At 55.8% G+C, this 20,541-nt stretch overlaps 7 protein-coding genes across 7 annotated transcripts; 4 read left to right on the top strand and 3 right to left on the bottom strand.

Annotated features, from left to right (window-relative positions):
* Positions 1-363: 363 nt before the first annotated feature.
* On the top strand, positions 364-2,937 carry IE81DRAFT_326886 (Phosphoenolpyruvate/pyruvate domain-containing protein). Its single transcript, XM_025514936.1, has 7 exons — positions 364-1,090; positions 1,260-1,367; positions 1,447-1,526; positions 1,667-1,828; positions 1,939-2,051; positions 2,227-2,370; positions 2,447-2,937. The coding sequence occupies exons 1-7, from the start codon at positions 491-493 to the stop codon at positions 2,632-2,634; spliced, it is 1,395 nt and encodes a 464-aa protein (XP_025366245.1). The 5' UTR covers positions 364-490; the 3' UTR covers positions 2,635-2,937.
* A 2,237-nt stretch (positions 2,938-5,174) lies between these two features.
* On the bottom strand, positions 5,175-6,708 carry IE81DRAFT_350489 (hypothetical protein; the record flags this gene model as incomplete). Its single annotated transcript, XM_025516547.1, has 4 exons — positions 5,175-5,258; positions 5,343-5,739; positions 5,876-5,886; positions 5,965-6,708. 4 exons carry the CDS (start codon positions 6,706-6,708, stop codon positions 5,175-5,177), a joined length of 1,236 nt encoding a protein of 411 aa, XP_025366244.1.
* A 2,165-nt stretch (positions 6,709-8,873) lies between these two features.
* Positions 8,874-9,599, bottom strand: IE81DRAFT_350488 (hypothetical protein; the record flags this gene model as incomplete). The annotated part of the gene is made up of 1 exon (XM_025516546.1): positions 8,874-9,599. One exon carries the CDS (start codon positions 9,597-9,599, stop codon positions 8,874-8,876), a length of 726 nt encoding a protein of 241 aa, XP_025366243.1.
* A 1,026-nt stretch (positions 9,600-10,625) lies between these two features.
* IE81DRAFT_350487 (hypothetical protein) lies at positions 10,626-11,963 on the top strand (the record flags this gene model as incomplete). Its single annotated transcript, XM_025516545.1, has 1 exon — positions 10,626-11,963. One exon carries the CDS (start codon positions 10,626-10,628, stop codon positions 11,961-11,963), a length of 1,338 nt encoding a protein of 445 aa, XP_025366242.1.
* Positions 11,964-13,949: 1,986 nt separating this feature from the next.
* IE81DRAFT_332591 (hypothetical protein) lies at positions 13,950-15,276 on the top strand (the record flags this gene model as incomplete). The annotated part of the gene is made up of 2 exons (XM_025515323.1): positions 13,950-14,572; positions 14,649-15,276. The coding sequence occupies 2 exons, from the start codon at positions 13,950-13,952 to the stop codon at positions 15,274-15,276; spliced, it is 1,251 nt and encodes a 416-aa protein (XP_025366241.1).
* A 781-nt stretch (positions 15,277-16,057) lies between these two features.
* Positions 16,058-18,070, top strand: IE81DRAFT_350485 (hypothetical protein; the record flags this gene model as incomplete). Its single annotated transcript, XM_025516544.1, has 1 exon — positions 16,058-18,070. The coding sequence occupies one exon, from the start codon at positions 16,058-16,060 to the stop codon at positions 18,068-18,070; it is 2,013 nt and encodes a 670-aa protein (XP_025366240.1).
* Positions 18,071-19,601: 1,531 nt separating this feature from the next.
* Positions 19,602-20,093, bottom strand: IE81DRAFT_353440 (hypothetical protein; the record flags this gene model as incomplete). Its single annotated transcript, XM_025516647.1, has 1 exon — positions 19,602-20,093. One exon carries the CDS (start codon positions 20,091-20,093, stop codon positions 19,602-19,604), a length of 492 nt encoding a protein of 163 aa, XP_025366239.1.
* Positions 20,094-20,541: the final 448 nt, after the last annotated feature.

Here is a 20,541-nt window from a genome sequence, read left to right as displayed (position 1 = left end):
GGGCCCCTCGCCTGATTTGAATTTGAATCCCGTGAATGTCAATGCTTCCTGGCCAAAGTGCATGCATGCATTGATTCAAGATTCGCATTCGTGATTCGCATTCAAATCTTACATGTGAGTCACGTGAGTTGTAATCGTGAATCACGATTAGCGCGCCCTTTCATAGTCGCACTCTTGACTCTCAAGATCCACGACTTGCCCACGCGTGGCTCGTGCACGCCCGACATGCCGCCGGATGCTACGCGTGACTCGTGACTGCTGCTGCTGCTGCCTCCACACTCGACTCGACCGGCGCGCGTGGGCGTGTGTATCTACGCGCTGTGCCTGCATCGCCCAACACCCGCACCCGCACCCGCATCCTCATCCTCGTCTTTCATCGCACCAACATTCGCGGTTCGTGATTCTTCTCCCTACTGCGTCGATCACATTCATCATCTGCCAATAGCGACCCCCGAGGAGAGCTTCGAGTTGATGACAATCGTGAACAACGATGCTGTCCCGCCTCTCCCCGCGCACGCTCACGCTCACGCCCACGCGCACATGGGTCACTGCGACTCTTGGTGCTGCAGCAGCAGCTCAGCAGCGCATGGCGCCCTCCGTCGTTTCATGGCAGGGCGCCGTGGGGACGAGGATGAGCAGCTCAGTCACCTCACCGCGTGGCTGCGTGAGCAGCACCGCGATGCATCAGCCTCAGCCTCGCACCCTCTCATTGCCTCGCGATGCGCTGCGACTGCGACGACAGCCCCTTGGTGCATGCAGCAGCGCCGTCCCGCGCCTCTCGCAACATCGAAGCATCAGCCAAGGCGAGGGGAAGGATGGTGATAGTGATGCTGCTGCTGCTGCAAAGAATGCCGCGTACGATCCGAAATGGCCGCCAGAATCGCCTCCAGAATCGCCGCCAGAATGGCCGGAAGAATGGCCAGCGCCGCGTCAACGCTTGGCTCTGCTGTACGTGCCTGGCAGCTCGCAGAAGATGGTGGACAAGGCAGCATCGTCGCAGGCAGACACCATCATCTTCGATCTCGAGGACAGCGTGGCTCCCGAAGCGAAGGAGGAGGCCAGGAGAATCGTGGCAAAGGCTTTGCAAGGCGTGAGTCGTCGTTCGCAGCGTGGGTCTGCGTGCGTGTGCGTGTGCGTGTGCGTGTGCTTGTATGCCATGCGTCGTCGTGGATGCTGCCTGTGACACACGCCTTTCACTCTGACTTACAATCACAATCACAATCACAATCACAATCACAATCACAATCACAATCGCACAGCCTTGCGGACAAGCGCAAGAAAAGGCTGTCCGCATCAACTCTGTCCTCGGAGCGCGCAAGGAATCGGAAAAGGATCTGCAAGCCATTCTGCCCTGTCCCGGTCTCGATGTGAGTCTTTGCTCAGCACAAGGCAAGCGCTATCCATCATGGCCCTTCATCCCTCTGACGCAAACGCAAATGCACACAGACCATCGTGATCCCAAAGGTCGAGTGGCTCTTTGACATCTGCGAGGTGTCGCAGAAGGCACTCGATCTGCGTCCAAAGCAGTGAGTCGCGTGTCGCAGCCATCGGCACCATCCCGTGAAGAAGAATGTCAATTGCAGACGGGGGGCAGGGCTCACCTCACCTCACCTAACCTCTGCTTCACCACCTGGCCTGACCTTTGCCAACCTCCCGCGTCACACAGCCTACCTAGACTCCAGATCATTCTCTCTGTAGAGTCACCCGGCTCTCTGATGAGGATGGACTCGCTGCTGCGCAATTTCTATGAAGCCGATGGTAAGCCTTTCATAGGCGAAGTGTATCCTCTTTTTCATGAGGAGGGCATTGCTGCCCTCTTGTTCGCCAGGTGAGCTCAAACGCGGGCTCGAGTCGTGGTGGGGGCTGACTGCACAGCCGCGCTGACAGCGCCACATCTCTTCATCATTCTCCATGCTGCCCCCTCCCTCCTTCTTCCAGTGAAGACTACTGCGCGGCTAGCGGCATCCAGAGGAGCCGCTCCAGAAAGGAATTGCTGTTCCCCAGAGCGCACATGGCCACAATCGCAAAGGCGCATGGCCTCGCAGCGATCGTGAGTCTCCAAGATGGACTCCTCTTCTCTCGTAGCTGTCGTCCTTCCTCATCATCTGACATGCCTCTCTACTGCCCCTGTCACGTGGCCCGCGGTGCGCTCGTAAGGATATGTGAGGGCACACAAAGAGGATGTTGAAACGCAAGCCAGTCTCTGACGCTTGCTTCCACGCTTCCATAGGGTGTGCATCGACTACAAAGACGAAGAGTATCTTCGCGAGGAATCGTTGGAAGGCCGTTCGATCGGCATGGACGGTAAGCAAGCTATTCATCCCTCTCAGGTCAAGGCCATTCAGAAAGCATTTCTGCCAAGCGAAGAGGGTGAGCCGTCGATCAGCCGTGTCACTAGTCCAATCCGCATCGTCTGCTAGCTGCTCAAAGCATTTCTTCGCCACAGATATCGAACGTGCCACGCGCATTCAGGAGGCTTATGAGTCGTCCATCGCAGCAGGCGCGGGGGCAGTGGGTCTGAAAGAGAAAGATGGGTCCACCATCATGATTGACACTCCCATGCTCTTGCAAGCACGAACGACCCTTCGCAAGGCACGCGCAGCAGGTCTCGATGTGCCTGATCCTGACGCTTAGTGTGCTCTTTGGGTATTCTGCATCCACGGTTTCTGGGCAGCCTGAAGAGCTTGCAGCTCGTCTGGCCCGCGGCTGAAGCCTCTGCTCTTGCCTCGTGGGTATGGAAAGACGCGTCGCGCAATGCTTTGTACAATCTTATACTTTCGCCGTGTACCAACACATCCATGTTTGAGGCGGACTTGGCAAAACCATCACATTGCTCGCTCGCGCTCAATTTGTTGCCACCTCGTTCAGGTGTGAAGGCGAGCTATCATCTGCCCAATGGTGATTCCTAGCGTTGCTTCGTGTCATTCCGGCTCAAGGCGCATCTTAGCACATCCTTGTGAGGTGCAGTTTCAAGACCAAAATCAAGTGGCTAGAAATTGCTTACACGCGGCGTCGGGCCTATCTTGTCCAAAAGCACTCCGATGCTGTGCTCTATCGAATAAAAGAATCGCTGACGAAACGAGTATGCCTTTCGAAGACGAAAGAGACGAATAAGCACTCTCCGGGGCAGCGCGTCATGCAGTACGGCTATGCGGCTCATTTTGTACCAGCTCTTTCTGCTGCGACTCGGAGACAGGTCTGCATTGCACACGACATGCGGGCTCGGCGCTTTGCCGGCTGGCATCAGTCATTTTGTTGGCTAGTGACTAAGCGCGTGATACATAAGACATTCTTCGCTGTTCTTGACGGCTTCTTTTGACACATCATTTTTTCACCCCATTTGACGTGCGGCTTGTATGTCCTGTTTCAATTGGACAGTATTATTTGGTGGCGTCCTATCATAACAAGTACTATATTTTTGACAGATCTTCTATCTATCTTTCATGGCGCTGAGGTACATTTTTGATCCATTGCGATCGCTCATCTTCTAGTTTCAAGGCCTCAAAAAACTTGTATTGTCGCCATCATGTAGGGAAAGAAAATGTTTTCCTGATGTGAAGGTACGCGCAAAGTGTCCTCGGGGAAATTTTCGACGGCGCGAGGCAATGTCGAAAAATTGCTGTCTTTGCCTCTCATTTCTTCAGAACATCGCATGCGGCTGGCTTGTCCAAAGTGAGGAGAGCTGCTAAGTGTCATCATCGGAGGGATCATTGCACCGAGAGAGCACTTCTCAGCGTGCATTTTTGCTCGCAAGAGTGAAAGACGTCAGAAACAAGACTGGCAGATCAAGGATCGTAACACAACCGAGCAAAAACTCCAAAAAGAAAACCACAAATTTCAGAACAGACCACTCTGTGGTCACGAGCGGCACGTTCGTGAATAAGAGAGAAAAGCGGACAAAGAGCCAATATCGACAAAACAAACTCAAGTTGAATGCTCAACGCAAAGAAGCGCAAAGCACTCGACAATGTGAACAAGCAAAGAAAAAAGAAGAGAAGACCGACGGTGACCATCAGCACTTGGCCGAAGCCACACAGCATTAGAAGAATAAGGTGGCTCCGAGGGCGGTGTCAGGTAAGAAAGGGTCGAAGCTTCACAACTTCGACTGAAGAATCTTTCTTCTCTTCCAGTTGAAAAAACGTCAATTACGCTCTTCATTTTGTTCCCTTCCTTCAAATGGCGGGGCCCAGCATAGTAGCTGAGGGTCCATCTCTTGAATGACATGCAAACCGTCTGCAATTTTTTTTCGTGATCCATCTCGGCGAGTTCAGTGCCAATGCTTTCTGATCACCTTCAGAAATTTGTTGCCGACGACTAACTGTCGACGACTGATCACTCGTGACACTTGTAGGCTTTCGGCTAACATCAATGCTGGTCTGCTGTCTTGATTTCTGCGCAGGAAAACATGCGCAACTAATCGTCTCATGGAGGCGATGGGTGCTTCCATCACCTTTAACATCCGCAGGCAAAGTCCTGACAGCACAACACTGCCATCCGCATTGTCAACAATGACAATATTTAGGACATGTCAAGCGCCGCTGCTGATCTTGTGTGGGAGGCAAATACGTTTCTTCCAAGACGCGCTCGCCAGCAACAGCTGCACGCAACAAGACCCCAGTAAAAACGCCTGAAACATCATAGAAGTCCCCATTCACGTGAATGCTGAACGCGACTACACGCTTGAAGCGCAGGTGGTCTTCTGGTCACAACAATGTTGGCACCACGCTGGCCATCACACGCGTCTTCCGTTTACACATGCGCTGTTCCATTGCTCAAAGCTCTCCAATGCATTTATTGTCAAGCTTCTCCTCACTCCCAGACAATCCTCTGGTACTGCTGAAGGCAAGGCAACAAAAGTGTTCGGACAGTTTGCGGCGGGACAAAGAGGCTGGAGAGGCCGCGCGCAAGCATAGGAAGCAAAGAGGGCTGAGTGAGCAGCACGGAAGGAGGAAGCAAGGAACGCCGAGCGTAAACAGCAGGAGTCTACAGTCATCTGGCCTTCCTCATTGACCGCTTCCACGTCTAGCAGGAGAATGGAGTGATGGGCCCAGGGAGAGAGACAAGAATAGCAGCAAACACAAGGGCACTGTAAGGCGCAGCAGGAGCCACAATGGGAGCAGCAATGAGAACAGCAGCAGTCTGAGCAGCATCGCGCACGACAGCTACAACAGCCACTAAAAAGTAACAAAGCTTTGCCCGAGCATTGTGAGACCCGTAATGCATGTGGGCTCCTCGCTCCTCCCCATCGACCGCGGAGGCTGCCAAGCAGGCAGTGAGTACGTCAAGATGCATGTAGATGAAGACACACCCCGCTCCCATCTCTCTCGCTCTTGCGCCCTCACCCTTGGTGCCCATCCTTCCGACGTTGCTTCCTGCGGTCCGCCATGTTCTGACAATGAGCACACGCGCATGCCATCCTCATTGACATGATCGTCAGAGGAGGCCATGCGCGTGTTGAGGGGTGTGTCGAGCGGTGGCGGCAGGGGCAGCGACGATGACGACGCTACTGGTGGTGGTGGCAGTGGCGGCGGGGGCGACAATGATGACAATGCGGCAATGCTGCCGCGCAGAGCAGGACGACCGCAAGCAGGAAAGTCAATTGGGGAGGTGATGTTCTGGGTGCTGGGGCCGGCACCAGCGGGCGCGCTCGAGGCGGGAGATGTGACCTCTTGCGTGGAAGCTTGGGCCAAGGGCACGTCAGGAATGGGACGGAAAGGGGCTCCTCTTCCACAAGACCCTCTATGCAATTGGCAGGAATGTTTGGGTGGCATTTTGGTGGTGGTGGTGGTGTGTGTGCAAGAGGTGTGCATGCGCCCCCGCGCGTGTGTGCGTGCAAGAATTCACGGGTGCGCGCGCGCGCCTCACTCTGGCTCACTTTTGCTCACTCTGCACGACAAGCGCAACACGCCCACTCAAATTCATGCCATTCCTTCAAGCACGCAATGAGTTACCCGAGAAGCTTACCCGCTTTTTCATCCTTTTCCTCATCGAGCCTTCTCCTGCTGCCTCCGCCCCCGCCCCCGCCCCCGCCTCCTTGGCCTCCTCCTCGTCCTGCTCCCGCTGCTCCGCCTGCCTAGCCTTTTTCGTCTTGTTCACATCCCGCATAAACGCCGGTGCCTTTCCAAAAGCCCTTTTACCCGCATCCATGATCCTCCTCGCACAACTCTCCATCTCGACAAAGCACTGCTTGTGCATGTCCGTCAGCCCGCCGGCCTTGCCCAAGCCTCCCACCCGCATGTAGCCTACAACAGACATTACCGGTCCATTGTCGTCCTCTTCCGCATCCCAGTGCTGACACTTACTCCACGGCTCTCCAGACCAAAATAAAAAGCAGCCTCCTGGTGCTGCCTCCAGATCAATGTCGGATTTGTAGAGGTGTATGCGAGCAGCGCGACCCAGATTGACCCACCAAAAGTATGCACTGTTGGGGTGCCTTCCTGCAAGAGAGCCACAAGTGACATGCCCCACAAACACTTGAAAACAGCCAGCCATGGCTGCATCAAAACGCTGGGCCAGGCCAGGCCGGTTAGTGCGCTGCTGCAAATGCGTCACCCTGTCCTCATAGGCTTGTCTGAGGCAGCGCTCAGCCGCATACCGCTTGGTGGCGATGAAGTGCTCAACGTAGGTGATTGTGAATGCGTTCAACCATGCCGACAGCTTGAGTGCAGGTGTGCGCGCTTCTGGCGCGGCGGGTTGGAAGAGGTCCATGGTTGGCCAGTAACCGAGAGCCTTGCTTTGCTGAGGGGATGCTGCACTCAGAGCCCACCCAAGCAGAACCCAAGAGACCACAATGAGCAAAATGCACCATGGTAAGACTTGGCGCACGCTTCTTGCCCAAAATTTTGCACCAAGCGCTGCGCTACATGCTCGCATCCAGAGGGCAGGCAAAACAAGTCGGTCATTTGACCATTCTGGAAAAGTTCGTGGGATATGCAGACGCAGGCACCGCACTCAGCAAGCACTTCCCAAACCCCCTTCCCCCCAAATATCATCATCCCCCTCTCTAGGGCCGAAAAGCTCGCAAGAGACCGTCTAGGGAGCGTTCTATCTCTGCCCGCCATGCAAGTCACGCAAACCACTCTCGGACATCTCTGCGCCCATTGTGCCTACTTTTTCTTTCTCGCCGAGCTCTGGCGCTTCTCTCATTTGTTTTTCGTTGCTGTTTTAGAATCGACCAAATTTACAACCAGCAGCGAGCAGTCAAAAGCTGCATTGAAGAGCGTGGCGTGTTCGCTCGGCATCTTTTTTTCATTCTTCAAATTCAAGCTTGCAAAAGTTGCAGCTGTCTTGACAATTTATGCCGCTGTTTTGATACTCTAGTTGACCACTCTTTCTGACGCGTCGAAGCCCGTTTCAATTAAACAACTTCTGCGTCTGTCCTTATCTAGCACAATAGTGGCCAACTTAATCTGGAAGTCAGAGGATTGCCTCTGCGCCAAGTAAGGTTTTGTGTTCATGCCACGGATGTACCTCTTATTTGTGTTGTCATCGTTCGATCATTAGATGGAGACAAAACCACACGCAAAGCAAACAGTATCGAAGGCGTGACTCAATCAAGCGACGCCGAAAGCGGGGATAATCCACTAGGAGCATGTGCCATGCGCAAAAATGACGAGATCCCCCTTGCTCGAAAGTGGAAGGCTAACACTTTTGTCATCAGCAAAAATCCATCGCACATTACCCGATGTTGTAATTTTGACTGTCAGCCTCAAGGCTGCTATTTATCGGCCGTCAGGCACATGACCGTCATTTTCACGAGTACTCTGATTTTGGTGTGCTGAACACCATTTTCGAGCTCAGGGTGCACAATGTCTCTGTTGATGAGTGAAAGCCCTGCTTCCGCACTGCGAGCTTGTCTTCCTAGTTGTAAATATCGTAGATAGAATTTTATTGTTTTCAGTCGGATGACCATCTTTACACTGCCGTAAGCGTCAACGAGCGCTCGGCGTTGCGCAATCAATTGAACCTTGTCCCGCTTCAGACTGGCGCACAAGTCGTTTTCGCGCTGCCATGGGTTTTATGTCACCAGCTAGAAAGGTGTCGGAGCAAGATCTTGAACGAGTCGACATGCATGCTTAGCGGACATCGCGCCATTTCAAGTCCCAAGCTCTGACAGAGAGCACAATTTTAAGCGCATCTTCTGCGTGATTCAAAATAAAAGAAGGCCTGCTTTATCATGGCAGGGCTATCTAAGGGACAAAGCGTAGCGGCGACGGTTCATAGCAAGAACTGCCTCCAGAATTGTCAAGCTACCCTCAAGCCGTCATCCGTGGCGCCGAGCCACCCGCGACCCTTTAGAGATGACTCTCACGCGAGTCAACGTTCCGAAGGAGCAGTGACGCCAGCTCTTTGATCGCGTCCCGCTTGCAAATCGAAGGAGGCTGTCAATATTGCTTACATGTACCGAATCACCCAAGGAGTCATCGCGAGGTAGCACTCTCTAGTTCCGTTCGCCCGACTTTCGCAAGTTACAAGTTGGAAAAGCGCCAGAGGCAGACGACGGCCCTTTCAGTCGAGTAGTGCCAAAGTTGCATCATAGGTTGACAAGGGACGCTAGTCGCCTCGTATGGAAGCTCCGCGTCACTGGGCTTTACATTTCGTGGACGGAAGTCTCAGCCCAAACATACGACTATCGTCTGGTGCACGCAGAACGACGTGCGGTCTATGGTCAGCCATTGTTTTGTGATCGCTTGCTCCGACCAAGCAGAGCAACGTATTTTCCGCGCCTACCAAGCGCTGGTCCCTTCCCACGAACCCGGTAGGCGAAGGGAGCAATGCCGGAATGATCGACCCGCCATAATTATTGAATACGTGACGCATTCGACGCTTGCGCAGCGGTTGCGCAGCGAATATTTTGAAGGGGTCCGTGGAAGTTAGGAACGATGAGCTTGCTGACCTCGGCGCGCCTGATCTTCTCCGCGCGATCGTCGCTGAAGGCGAAGCTTCTCGATTCCTAGGGTCGTATCAGCAGATGGGTCCTGAGCTGGAGCTGGGCTGTCGTGCCCAACAATTGAAGACGAAGCTCCTCGGCCTAGCGAGGACGGGGGACGCGTATATGGCGTGCGCGAGGAGGATCGTCCCAGATATCCACTGAAGCCGATACGATGGGTCCTCGTGGCGATTCCCCCCGCCTCCATGAAAGGGATGATATTTCCGTCAGCGTCGTACGCTTGCCCACTGATGTACTGCTCGTGACGCGACCTGAATGGACGCGCCAACCTCATGTCTCGATCCGCCTTTCGTGGACCCGTCTCAAGCACGAAAGTCTTCATATCTGGGTGTAAGTGCATTGCGTGGCGTCTCACTCCGCTTTCAAGCGCTACCAGCTGCGAGTGGGACATCTTCAGATCGTCTCCTTCTAGCTTGGAATAGTCCACGCGTAGCCGGTGGGACGAAGGTACGTTGGGAGGCAGAATCTGCTCTGCTGGCTTCATTTTGACGTCATCAATGGCGTGAGACGCGTCGGAAAGCGCTTTGTCGCCCAGACCACGCTTCAACGCGCTGACCGCGCCATATTGAGGGCTTGCTGCGGATTTAAAAGCTCCCGCGATATCCAGCAGAGCCAAGGCAATCGCTAACTTTATTGCGAGCTGGTGCATTGTAGTTTTGGACTTTGGGACAAGTGAGCACCTGTGCAAGGGATGAGGTCTGTGTTTCAACCCGAGCATCTGTGCAAGGGATGAGGTCTGTGTTTCAACCCGAAGAGCGCTTAGTATGAGCACGTTTGGTCAGGTACTACGAGCACGCTTGGTCCGCAAGCAAAAGACTCAGTGACAGAAAGATGAAGGTGGAGTGAAAGGGGGAACGGCACAGGCTATACGCTCTTCATATCAGCGGTAGAACGAGGCGTCTCTGTCGCGCTTTGCTCTGATAAGGTGGTCTCGAGCTGCAGCGGCGCCAACGCCGAGTGGCAAATACGACGTCAATAACTCCTCGAGAAGCTTGCCAGTATTTTGCAGGTCAAGGCGCGTGCGATTGCCACCGATCGAAGCGCCGACTGAGTCCGTTCTTTCTGCCATCAAATCCGAAACGGTCCAAAGTCTAAAGGGATCTGGCCAGTAGGAACGGAAGATAGGATCCTTTGGATATCGTGCGACTCCTGGTGGCTGGTGCAATCGAGACTCTTTCGTGATGGGACATCTCCGGCGGCAATTTCTTGGCCTACAGAAGCGAAGTTGCGTCGCTTAATGGGAGTAGAGCCAATCGGAAATGCAACATCTCAGTCTTGAAGGCCTCGCGAGCTGGGAACGCCTGCTTGAATACAGAAGGGAATTCAGCACAAGGATCTGCAAGGGCCACCACACGCCGAGGGCGCAGGAGCGCAAAACTACAGGGAGTTTGTTCACCACTCAAATTATCGTCGCGGTGGCGTGCTACTGTGGAATGCGCCACTCTTGGCGTAGCAAGGCCTCCACTCGCGCCTCTCCAACAGGTAAAAATGGTCATCGAGAGAGTGCTAGCTGTATGCTCAAACCTCAAATCGTCGAAGCTCGCCCGACAACGATTTGCATCGCCTGCATCGCAAGCAGGAATGTCTGACGTGCTCTGCGACTCAACAGTCAAATTCACATTGACGATAGCAGCGAGAGGGTCAACATTTAGAGCAGCTTCCCATTCATCTGGTCATGCAAGTTTCCGCATTCATAGTGGTGCTGGTAGCCGCTGGGGATGGACAAGAGAGATGGGCGACGGCTTGGCAACTGACTGCACGTGCCCCTGCGCTACCTCCATCATCGCTCCGCTCTACTACCTCTGACGTCTTGAGAGATGCGCGGCAAACCCATGCGCACATCTCGCAGCTACCAAATATCAAAGCCAATAACTTGCCACCAGACACGAATGCCGCCAGTGCGCGTCTGTGGGTTCACGGTCCCGCACCCACCCATGTCTCGACTTCCGTCGGTTCATCCGAGCACTTGACGCTTTCGCCTCTGCGCGCCTCGACACCTGCAAGTCACGAGGCTCACGTCTCTGACACTTCACTTGCACCGCACCACCCACAGCCTGACACCGATGAAGAGGCTTGGTGGCACAATATAGACTTGGATGAGATGCATGATCTCCTGCGAACGCCGTCGCCAGCTCATGGCACGCATCTGCACCAACAGCATGCAGTGGATGATGACTGGATCAACTCTTTGCTGCGCACGCCTGATGGTACGCCGCCACGCACTCCGCTGCATCCGAGCTCCAGCGCGTCCGTTGGTGGGTCTCCGACAGCAGTGCAGCCGGATGCTAGGAGCAATGAGCAGCAAGCGGCGTCGCCTTTGCTGCATTCGGTCGCTTCCGATTCAAGCACTCTGCCAAATATGAAAGGCACCCAAAAGCAAGCAGGAAACGTCGATGCATCACCGGGAGAGGGGACACGGGGCACGAGGAGCACGTCCAAGACAAGTGATCACGTTGATGGGACGAGTCGGAGCATCGACGGTGCGCAGAGGACAAACTCCGATGCCCGACGCCTGAGGCCGTCAAAAGCGCAGATGCAGATCCTACTTTCCGCAAAACGCTGGAAGGGAACAGCGGAAGAGTTTGTGCCGCACCTGCCAAACGACATTCGACAGATCTACAAGCTGAAAGATTGGGCAAAGGCGATCGGCACGCGCACCGACACTTTTCAGGCGGCCATCGATGCACGTGCTCGCACGGCCGGTCTCGCAAAAGCGCCTGATACGTACGCAGAATGGCTTGCGCGACCGATCAGGACGTTCAACAGGGTCAATCAACTGCGCTCAGGCGCCACTGCTCTTTTCAGAGAACGGGACGAGGCGATGCGGAACAACAGGGAGACCACCGACGTCGATGCTCGCATTGCCGAGATGGCGGCCCAGCACGGCGTGAGCCATCCAAAATCGAGGCAGCATTTCAACGACATGATTTCGAGAAAGAGGAAACGCGCAAAGCGAGCGGCGGCGAAGGCAGCAGCGGCGACCGAAGAACCTCTGCGGAGCGCATCTCCATAGCTCGAGCACCGGCGTTTCCTGGTGACGATGCTCTACCGCTGACGTTGGCCCCAGTGAGGTGCGGTGAGCGGGGATTCCTCCGAATGAGGGTCGAATCTGCGCTCAACCTCGGCATCGGCCGAAGACCTGCTTGGCTGCCTTTGAAAGCTTGCCAGTCAAAGAAGAGGGCAGCGATACAGCTGCGTTGGGTCTGCAGGCAGTCGGCCTTTTTGTCAGCGGCACCACGTCTCTCACTTGTGCGCTGAAGCTTGCTTGTCCACTTCTGCACGTGATCTCGCCAAACGCTAGGGATGCAGCAGTCATGGAAAGAGGCCCGAAGATGTCTCAAGCCTCGCCTGTGCTGTTCACCGCGGGAATGAGATCGCAAATGGGCTTCGAGGAAGGTATTCGACGCCGTAGACACCTGACCAGCGAGTCTCGGTGTCTCCCCCTCCTTGCTTCCCCGCTGTTCGCAGCGCACGTTTGACTCAAGAGCTCAATATGCATGGGGCACTTGACATTGACGAGTCAAGGGTGATTCAAGAATGAGTTTGAGTGGTTATTGTACGTGATTCTTGATTAACCATCACTCGCGGCTCACATTCAAGATTGATGGTGATTCAAATCAAATCCAAGATGCTTGATTCAATCATCGTATTCATATTCGATTGGATTTGTCCTTCACATGATTCCGCGGATCCCTCATCACTGCGCCATGCACATCCTTGCGAGCGGTGTGGTACAGTACCGCACACTCGAATCACGACTTTGACTGCCGGCGTGCATGCAGGGGCGCGGGAAATGCTCAAGCTCACATCAATATAACATGCACGCGTGCATCTCGCACGCACGCAAACGTGAATTCAATGATTCAAGATTGTGAATCTGAATCACGAATGTACCATGCTAGCTGTAGGCCACGCCCCCCCCCCCCCCCCGCGGGTGCATATATGTTGCTCTGCTTCCATGCCCATGCCCCTGAGACAAGCAAGCGCGCGGACACGGCGGGCAAGATGACCAAGACGCGCGCATCGAGCAAAAGTCGCGCGCATGTCAACAAAGCGCCCGCGCATCGCATGCATGCATGCATGGCTTCACTCACTTCATAGCTCCCGCCATCACCCGCCATCCGCCATCGATCCCCACCACTCTTGACTCGGAACGGGACTCGGGCTCAGACGCACCCACTCAGCCGGTTCGTCATTCGCTTCATCGGTTCAAGATACAAATTGACATTTCACGCACGCCACAGATGTGATTCACAGTCACCTATCACGTACAGTAGATTGTGAATGAATGCGGTGATGCGAGGAGGAACAAAAGTCAAAAGTCTCCGCAGCTCTGCCGCTGTACCTGCACCGGTACCTGCATGCAAGCCACACCAAGCCACCGCATCTGTCAACAATTAAGGGTTGCGGGATCGACAATTCACTTTTGTCGCGGCCAGCAGCTGTTGTGATGCACGCACACGCACACTCCCACTCCCACTCACAACACTCACGACTCTGACTGTGGGTGCCGCGCGCACAAGCAGCCATGCATCTGTGATTTTGCATGCCGAGCAAAGGCGCTTCGGTTGCCCTGCCCTGCCATCTTCATCGGTCAGGTCGGTCACCGAGCACCACGGGACGTTTGTGGGTGCACGCGGGAGTGCGCGAGTGCGAGGGGGGGAAAAGGCGGACATCGAAAGGAGGGGCCGTGCGTGCGTGCGTGCGTGCGTGCGTACGTACAAGCAAGCTGCGGGATGGAGCGAGGCACTGCACTCCAAACAGAAGACGTCACAGACGGCAAGTCAGGCGATGCTGACGAGCGGCGCGCACAGCTATAATGAACAGGATGGCACGCCATGCCCGCAATTGCAATGTTGAATGGAATGGCCACCACTGGCTTATAATGCCCGGCAAAGCGTCACCAGCGCAAGCAACTCCTCCTCCTCTCCTTCTCCTCCTCCTCCACCACCACCCACCCAGCAAGCCGCGCTCCTTCAATCCACCTTGCCGCTCCATCATGCGCGCCCACACCTCGCTCTTTGCTGCTCTCGCTGTTGTCGCCGCCTTGGCAACTCGCAGCGCCTTTGCCCTCGCCACAGAGCAGCCGAGCGGCGACGACGTTGCCCTCTCCTCTTGGACGTGCCCGGAGCGCATGCCATCCACGCCCAACCTCGTGCTCAACCCGAGCTTCGAGACGGTCGATGCGAGAAGCGCGACGCAAGACAAGTACTTTACAGAAGCAGCGCAGTGGACACCCAGTTTCCTGAGCGTCAATGAGAACCGCGTGGGTCCTGGTGCAGACGATGTTCGCGATGGGGAGAGCGCGTACGATGGAGAGTACTTTGAGCGTTTCGGTACGAATGAGATCATCTCCTACACTTCCGAAGGCGCTTACACCCTGCTGCCCGGCAAAAAGTACATTCTCAGCTTCTTTGCCCGCGGCACCGGCGGACGCAACGGCGTCTCTTTTGGCCCTGGCATGCTGCTGGATGCTCGCATCGATGGGAGCAGTCTGAGCAGCCCCGTCACCAGCTTCCCGCGCGGCCGACCATGGACGCAGTACTGCGTGCCCGGCTTCATTCAAGGCTCTGTCGGTGCCAAAACGCTCTCCTTTAGGCTGCAGGATCAGCCGGGAAACATGTGAGTGGCGTAAGCGTCTGGAGTGCAGGTGATCCCACTGCTGAAAAGCTCCGTGGGCTGCGTCGCCCGTTGTCAGTGCAATCGACCTCGTCGCTCTGCAAGAGTACTACTTTCCTCCAGTCACACCGCCAGAGCCGCCTGCAAAGGCCCCCTTGGGCGGGACGTGCACTTTGCCAGGCGACTGCAAGAGCAATGCGTGCAACGAGGGCCATTGCGTAGCCAATCATGGCACTGCTCTCCTCGGCCAATACTGCAACGCCGATGCGCAGTGCATCCACTCTTTGCTCTTTTGCAGCAAACGCTCCTTCAAATGCCTTCCAAAGCGTCTGCCGGGCAGCACGTGCCTTCGCGATGCCGTGTGCTTCTCAGGCAAGTGCGATGCGAATGGAAGGTGCGCGCCCGCTCCTAGCAAAGGCGATCCTGGATGCTACTGCAGCGACGATCAGCACTGCAAGACCGGCTACTGCTCCAAGCCCGCTTCGGGTCACTTTGGCATCTGCAAAGGCAAGAAGCCGTTTGGTGCTGCGTGCAATCGAGACGCAGCGTGCATGCGCGGCCAGTGCATCACGCAGCGCTGCGTTCCAAAGGCATATCTGGGCGAGTCTGGCGATTACTGCAACAATTCCAATCAGTGCCGCACCTGTCGATGCACGCGACAGCACAAGTGCAGCTCCAAGCCTCGGCCTCGAGATCTCGTCGCATGATGTAATTCAGAATTGATGGGCTATTTGAGGCGGAATTGTCATCTGTACACTGATGGTTGAACCCCCTTGCGTTGGTGGTGCCCTCTTCTCGTCGCAGCGTACGAGCCTGCTGTGTGCACGCGAAGCCGTGCCAGCGAAGCTCGATGGCGGCAAAACGGTCGATGTCGCCAGCATCACTGTGCAGGTCGGCGTGGAGCTTTTGCGCGCTTTGTCGCCTCGCCACCGCCCGACTTTGAGGGTGTCATTTTGCAGCACGCGCCGCTTGCACGATGGGCGCAACTTCTTCGGTGATGATACGCCACCGTGCGACCCCACACTCGAGCGCAGACGTTACGCCGGTTGCGTCGGGGAAGCGGTCATTGAATGCTTGTTGGTGACGTTGATCAGCTGCTCGCCTAACGACTTGATGCACGAGTCTGCCATTTTTAGCAGAGCAGTGCTTTGCCTCTGCTTGACCTCTCGTCGCGCTCCGTGCCACTTGCTGAGTCACTGCTAGGCCGACGTTGCGCTTGTGACGTGCAGCTACAACATCGCATGCTTCTTCCGGGTCGCGCTTAGCTACAGCCTCGCCGGCGTAGACCCGATCAATCGCCACGCGCTCTGCTTTCGGCATGGGAGACTGCAAGGGTGGGGCTGTTGGTGATGCTATGCTTTGCGATCATGTGGTCTATAAGTATTGAGTTGATATCGCGAGCGATCTGCGTCAGGTACGTCCCCCCAATCTTCTACCCAGCGATGCAGCGCTGCGTGCAAACCGCGAGCCGACCAAGCGCACCCAAACATGCGAATCACTGCTTTCATCTATCCACTCACCGCAGGTCTCCCTTTTGCAACCACAGTGGCGGCCACATGGCTTGCTGGACGAGCGTCACCCGACGAGTCGTCTCTAACGAGGGACGTGGGCCGGCATCTGGAGGCTGCGGCGACCTCCCTAGTCCAACATCAGCGGACCACGAATTCGATCGCATCCGCTTCGTCTCCACTACACAACGATCTCGCGGGAGGCTATAGCCTCTCCGCGGGAGATCATACTCATCAAGCACACGCGAAAAGCATTGTTGGCACTTCACAAACCCTCCGATCGGCTGCTTCGCGCTTTGCGTGGCCACACAAAGACTTTGACGAAGGTCATACACTGCTGTGGCCCCAAACGCTGCCGCCGCCGCCGCCAAGGTCCGCCTTGACACTGCAGACACATTCGTGGCAGTCGACTCGCACCGCCTTCGAGCACAAGGCTGGTGCTAGCTCCCCTCCAAGTCAGTCTGACCGATGGAGCTCTCTTGATGCGACGCGCGTCGAAGCAGAGTCTACGGGCGACACTCGGAGCCGAGGCAAGCCTCGCGCGGATCAGACAGGTTCCCGACACTCGCACGTCACGGATTCGCAGCTGCCAAAGGACTACTTGCATTTGGAGGGGTCACTCGTGCCAAATCAACGCAGTGCTGCTCGTCCGCAACGCTCACCGCATTATGCACCACTCCACGATCATGCGCTGGGTCCTTTGATCACGCATCATATCGCTTCGACTGCATCGATCAGCTCCCCTCTATCGCAAGTCTGGTCGCACAGTGCAGACCTCGACACTCTGCATCACTGGTCACCGTCGCCAAAATCACCTGACATGTCCGTTGGACAGGCAAACGAGTTTGTCGATTCTCTGCTCCGCTCGCCCAGTCGCCAGACACTTGCCATTACGCCTCATAGCGATTTGAAGTTGCCGAATGGGTCGAGTGCAGACGCAGCGGCGCGGAGTAGGGCTGCATCACGACAAGCGTGTAAGCGTGTTGCAGAATCGCCCTCGATCTATCGCTCAGCACGACCAGGCCAGAACATGTGCAGCTTTCTTTCGGAAAAGAAGAGGCTCGTGAAAGCTGGTCAAGACACGTCGGCCATCGAGCTTTGCATCGCCGCCTTGGCTCGAGAGAAGAAGATGCCGGTGCCCAAGAATCATTACGAGTATTACGTCGCCATTCCAAGATCAATGAAGAACTCGCTCGATCCAGCGCAGGAGCACAGCGGAAGCGTAGTCAGCAAAGACAGCGCATCGGCGGGAGCTCAGAAGATCGACGACACCTCGATGTCGCACCGCACACCTCGCCAAACGCCAGGCATGCGGCGTTTGTACGCGCAGCGAGATCGCGAGAGGCGCCTAGACGCGCTCCGCGGATACAAGCAAGGCAGCGGCAGGAGTCAAGAGACCAAAGCGGTACAGGCGGCCATCGACGCTAAAGCGGTTGCTGCAGGCTTGAGCAATGCCCCAGAGACGTACGACGAATGGTTGGCGCGTCCCAGAATCGTGGGAGATTCGAGCACGCACATGCAGTACGGCATGGCGCAACTGTTCAAGGAGAAGGAGGAAGCGCTTGCCAAGAAGGAGGGCACGGCAGATGTAGAGTCGCGCATTGCAAGCCTTGCAGCACAGAACGGGGTGCGAGTCCCAAATTCCAGCCGTCACTTTTACGTCATGATGTTCAGAAAGCGACAACGCGAGCGCGAGATCGCAGCTAAACTGGGTCAGTCTCCAAAGAAGAGAGCACGAAGAGCAGAGGTGTCTGCGCTACCGCATGCGCCATCGGAGTGGGCAAGCACATCACTTTCGGACTACGGTGTAGCACAACTTTTCCGTTTCCGCGACCACGCTCGGTCAGCTGGCGAGACCGAGCACGCAAAGCGCATACAAGCTGCCATCGATGCGCGCGCCAAGGCGGAAGGAGTGATTCTCACAGACACTTGGAGAAATTATCGGAGAGGCTCGCATTTGCTGCGTAGAAAAGGCGCGTACGAGAAGACGTAAGGCGAGCACATATAGAGCGCTTCTGCGTGTCAAATCTGTGCAGGCTCGAGGCGCTTCTGCGTGTGTAGTTCCGCAAATCGCGAGGATAACGCAACTGCCGAGGGTCTTCAAGTTCGTCGTTGCAAGCTTGCAGCCGCTCGTCGAGTCCGCATTGACCTTGAATAAATGCTTGAATGGAGCAAAAGTAGCTCGTGCAGGCGTTCAAATTGAGGGGTCGCGCTTCGTTGTGCACGAGAGAGCTTTAATTTGCGGATCGGTAAGAGGCAGCGCGCGCTCATTTCGATGTGGGACCAGGAACGGCAACAATGAGATAAGCCGCAATTGATCGTGTACAGCTGGCAAGCCGAGAAAGAGACTGGCGGGTTGTGGGGTTTGCACAGATAGATGCACAAAAGCGTCCAGGCGTCCAATGGCCTGCTCAGGCGCTCACCCCTTGAGGCGTCCTTGCAAACGGTACCGATGGGTCGAGTCCCGTACAAAGTGTTGGAGTACAGGGCCAAGGTCACGACTTCGTCTCGTGACAGGCTTTGGTACCCTTCTCGAAAGCGGCTGCAGTTGTCGTATGAGATTAGACGCGTTGTCACGAGATCGGAGTCATGCACAGAGTGTATGTCCCATATGCAGTAGCGATGGGGTCCTCCCTTGTGCAACCTGGCTACCTCTCTGCTGCAAACTGCGACGATGCGCTCGACACTCTGTCGAGACACGCGGCGGATGTACGTGTTGCGTTGGCCGTCTGATGTGCGCTTGGCGTACGTAACGCTAGTCCGTTGGCATTCCTACTCGCCCGCGAGCGCCGCCGCCTGCTCACCGTTCTCCCTGGACGACTAACCCGTGTGGAGCGAGTTTGTTGACGTTGTGCGCGTATTAAAAGATGAACCGCCACCTGCGCCCGTGAACATTCCATGACGATCGTCATTGTTTCGGATGATGAAGAGCAGACATGTGCGCGCCTGCGAGCGTAGGCTTGGCACGCTGGTCACCAAGGCAGCAGCGAGCGCTCCAGGGTTGCTCTCCGCTGACACGTGTGACTGCTCTGGTGCCTGTAGACTGTGTGAGCAAATATGCAGGGTTTGCCCGTGCGGACTAAACGGGAGTTGGCAGGGGTGGCCCGTAAACCCAGTTTACGGGAGCTTGGCAGGGCCGGCCTTCCCGTAGCGTGAGCCGACGCGAATTTTGCAGTGACCTTCCTGGCGCGCGCATCACGACCACCATCGGGTGCAAGATCCCTGCGCCCAGTGAGCGTTGCCATCACTGTCACCGTCACCGTCACTGTCATTGTCAACCGCCACTGCGTGCATCTGGATCGCAATTCACCAAGTTCGCACCGTGCCGCGCGAGCGCAACATCGCCACTTGCTTTCTCACACTCGCAACATTGTCACTTGACTTTTCACACTGACAATGTTGTCACAAATTTTCTCAAGATGCCGTATTCGTCATCGTCATTTGAAATCGAGTGCCGTGCGTGAGTGTCGTATCTACAGAGCTACAAGGTTTGTATCTACCGAGCTGCAAACGCGCCTCGCATCTCACTCGTAAAGCACCGGCTCGAGATGGGCGTTGAGCAGCACCGCATTGGGGTCTGCGAGCGTAATGCGACGTCCAGTGACAGGCCCCACTTGCTGGACACTGGCAACTTCGCGCGGTGGAGCGTCGATCGCGTTGACAAAGATGAGATTCAGACGCACTTGTTCGGGCAGCGGCACCATTGCCGACATTGTCTTCTTATAGTCGTCTTTGAGGATGCGTGAGCCTCTGACAATGTCGTCTGGCACAACGTCTGGATCCTCTTTCCATTCATTGCGCTTCTCCTTCAAGCGACGTCTCAATCCAGCACGCTCCACAGCACTGCGTGGTTTGAAGAGCAGCATGGCGAGCTGTTGATTGTGAGAGTCCATCTCCTGCGCCTTTGACATGAGCACGCTTTCTCTATTGCTCGCCGTGTATGCAGCGCGCTCGGCGTGTAGCTGCTCATTCTGCTCTGCCATCTCCTGGGCCAGGGGCACATCGCTTGTAGACATCTCCAAGGTCTTTGTTGTGAGCGCCGCCACCTGCGTCTTCAACTGGGCGTTCTCGACGGCAAGCTGCTCAGCTCGAATCAGTCGCCATCGCGCCAGCTCGCGCCGCGCAAGCTCGACACCTGTTGCGCGCGCCGTTAGGGTTAGGGTTAGGGTTACATACCGGTTCCCAAAGGGATTGAAAAACAACATGGGCTCAGAAGAAGCAGAAAGATGCCCTGATACTGAGGGTTAGGGTTAGGGTTACAAGGGTGTCTGGAATTAGGGTCGGAGATGTTTGATAGCCAGTTTGTAGAGCACATTGAGGAGTGTCTTGTGGCAGAAAAGTTTTGGATTTGCGATAGCTGTTTTTGCGTGAGGAGGCGCAAAGCGCAAGTGCGGGGTGAATTTGGCTGGTGGCGCCTCTGAAATTTGGGAGTTTATGTGACCCTAGCAGCGTTTTGGAGAGGGT

Source organism: Ceraceosorus guamensis (genome assembly GCF_003144195.1).
Source record: "Ceraceosorus guamensis strain MCA 4658 unplaced genomic scaffold IE81scaffold_147, whole genome shotgun sequence".
NCBI lineage: Eukaryota > Fungi > Basidiomycota > Exobasidiomycetes > Ceraceosorales > Ceraceosoraceae > Ceraceosorus > Ceraceosorus guamensis.
The sequence above is the reverse complement of the archived record's forward strand: the minus strand, read 5'-3'. Positions and strand labels throughout refer to the sequence as shown.

Bases quoted from the DNA above. Each gene is read 5' to 3' on its own strand.
- IE81DRAFT_326886 (XM_025514936.1), top strand. From the start codon at position 491: ATGCTGTCCCGCCTCTCCCCGCGCACGCTCACGCTCACGCCCACGCGC. The intron at 1,091-1,259 runs GTGAGTCGTCGT...ACAATCGCACAG, and splicing joins TGGCAAAGGCTTTGCAAGGC to CCTTGCGGACAAGCGCAAGA. The intron at 2,052-2,226 runs TGAGTCTCCAAG...TTCCACGCTTCC, and splicing joins GCATGGCCTCGCAGCGATCG to ATAGGGTGTGCATCGACTAC.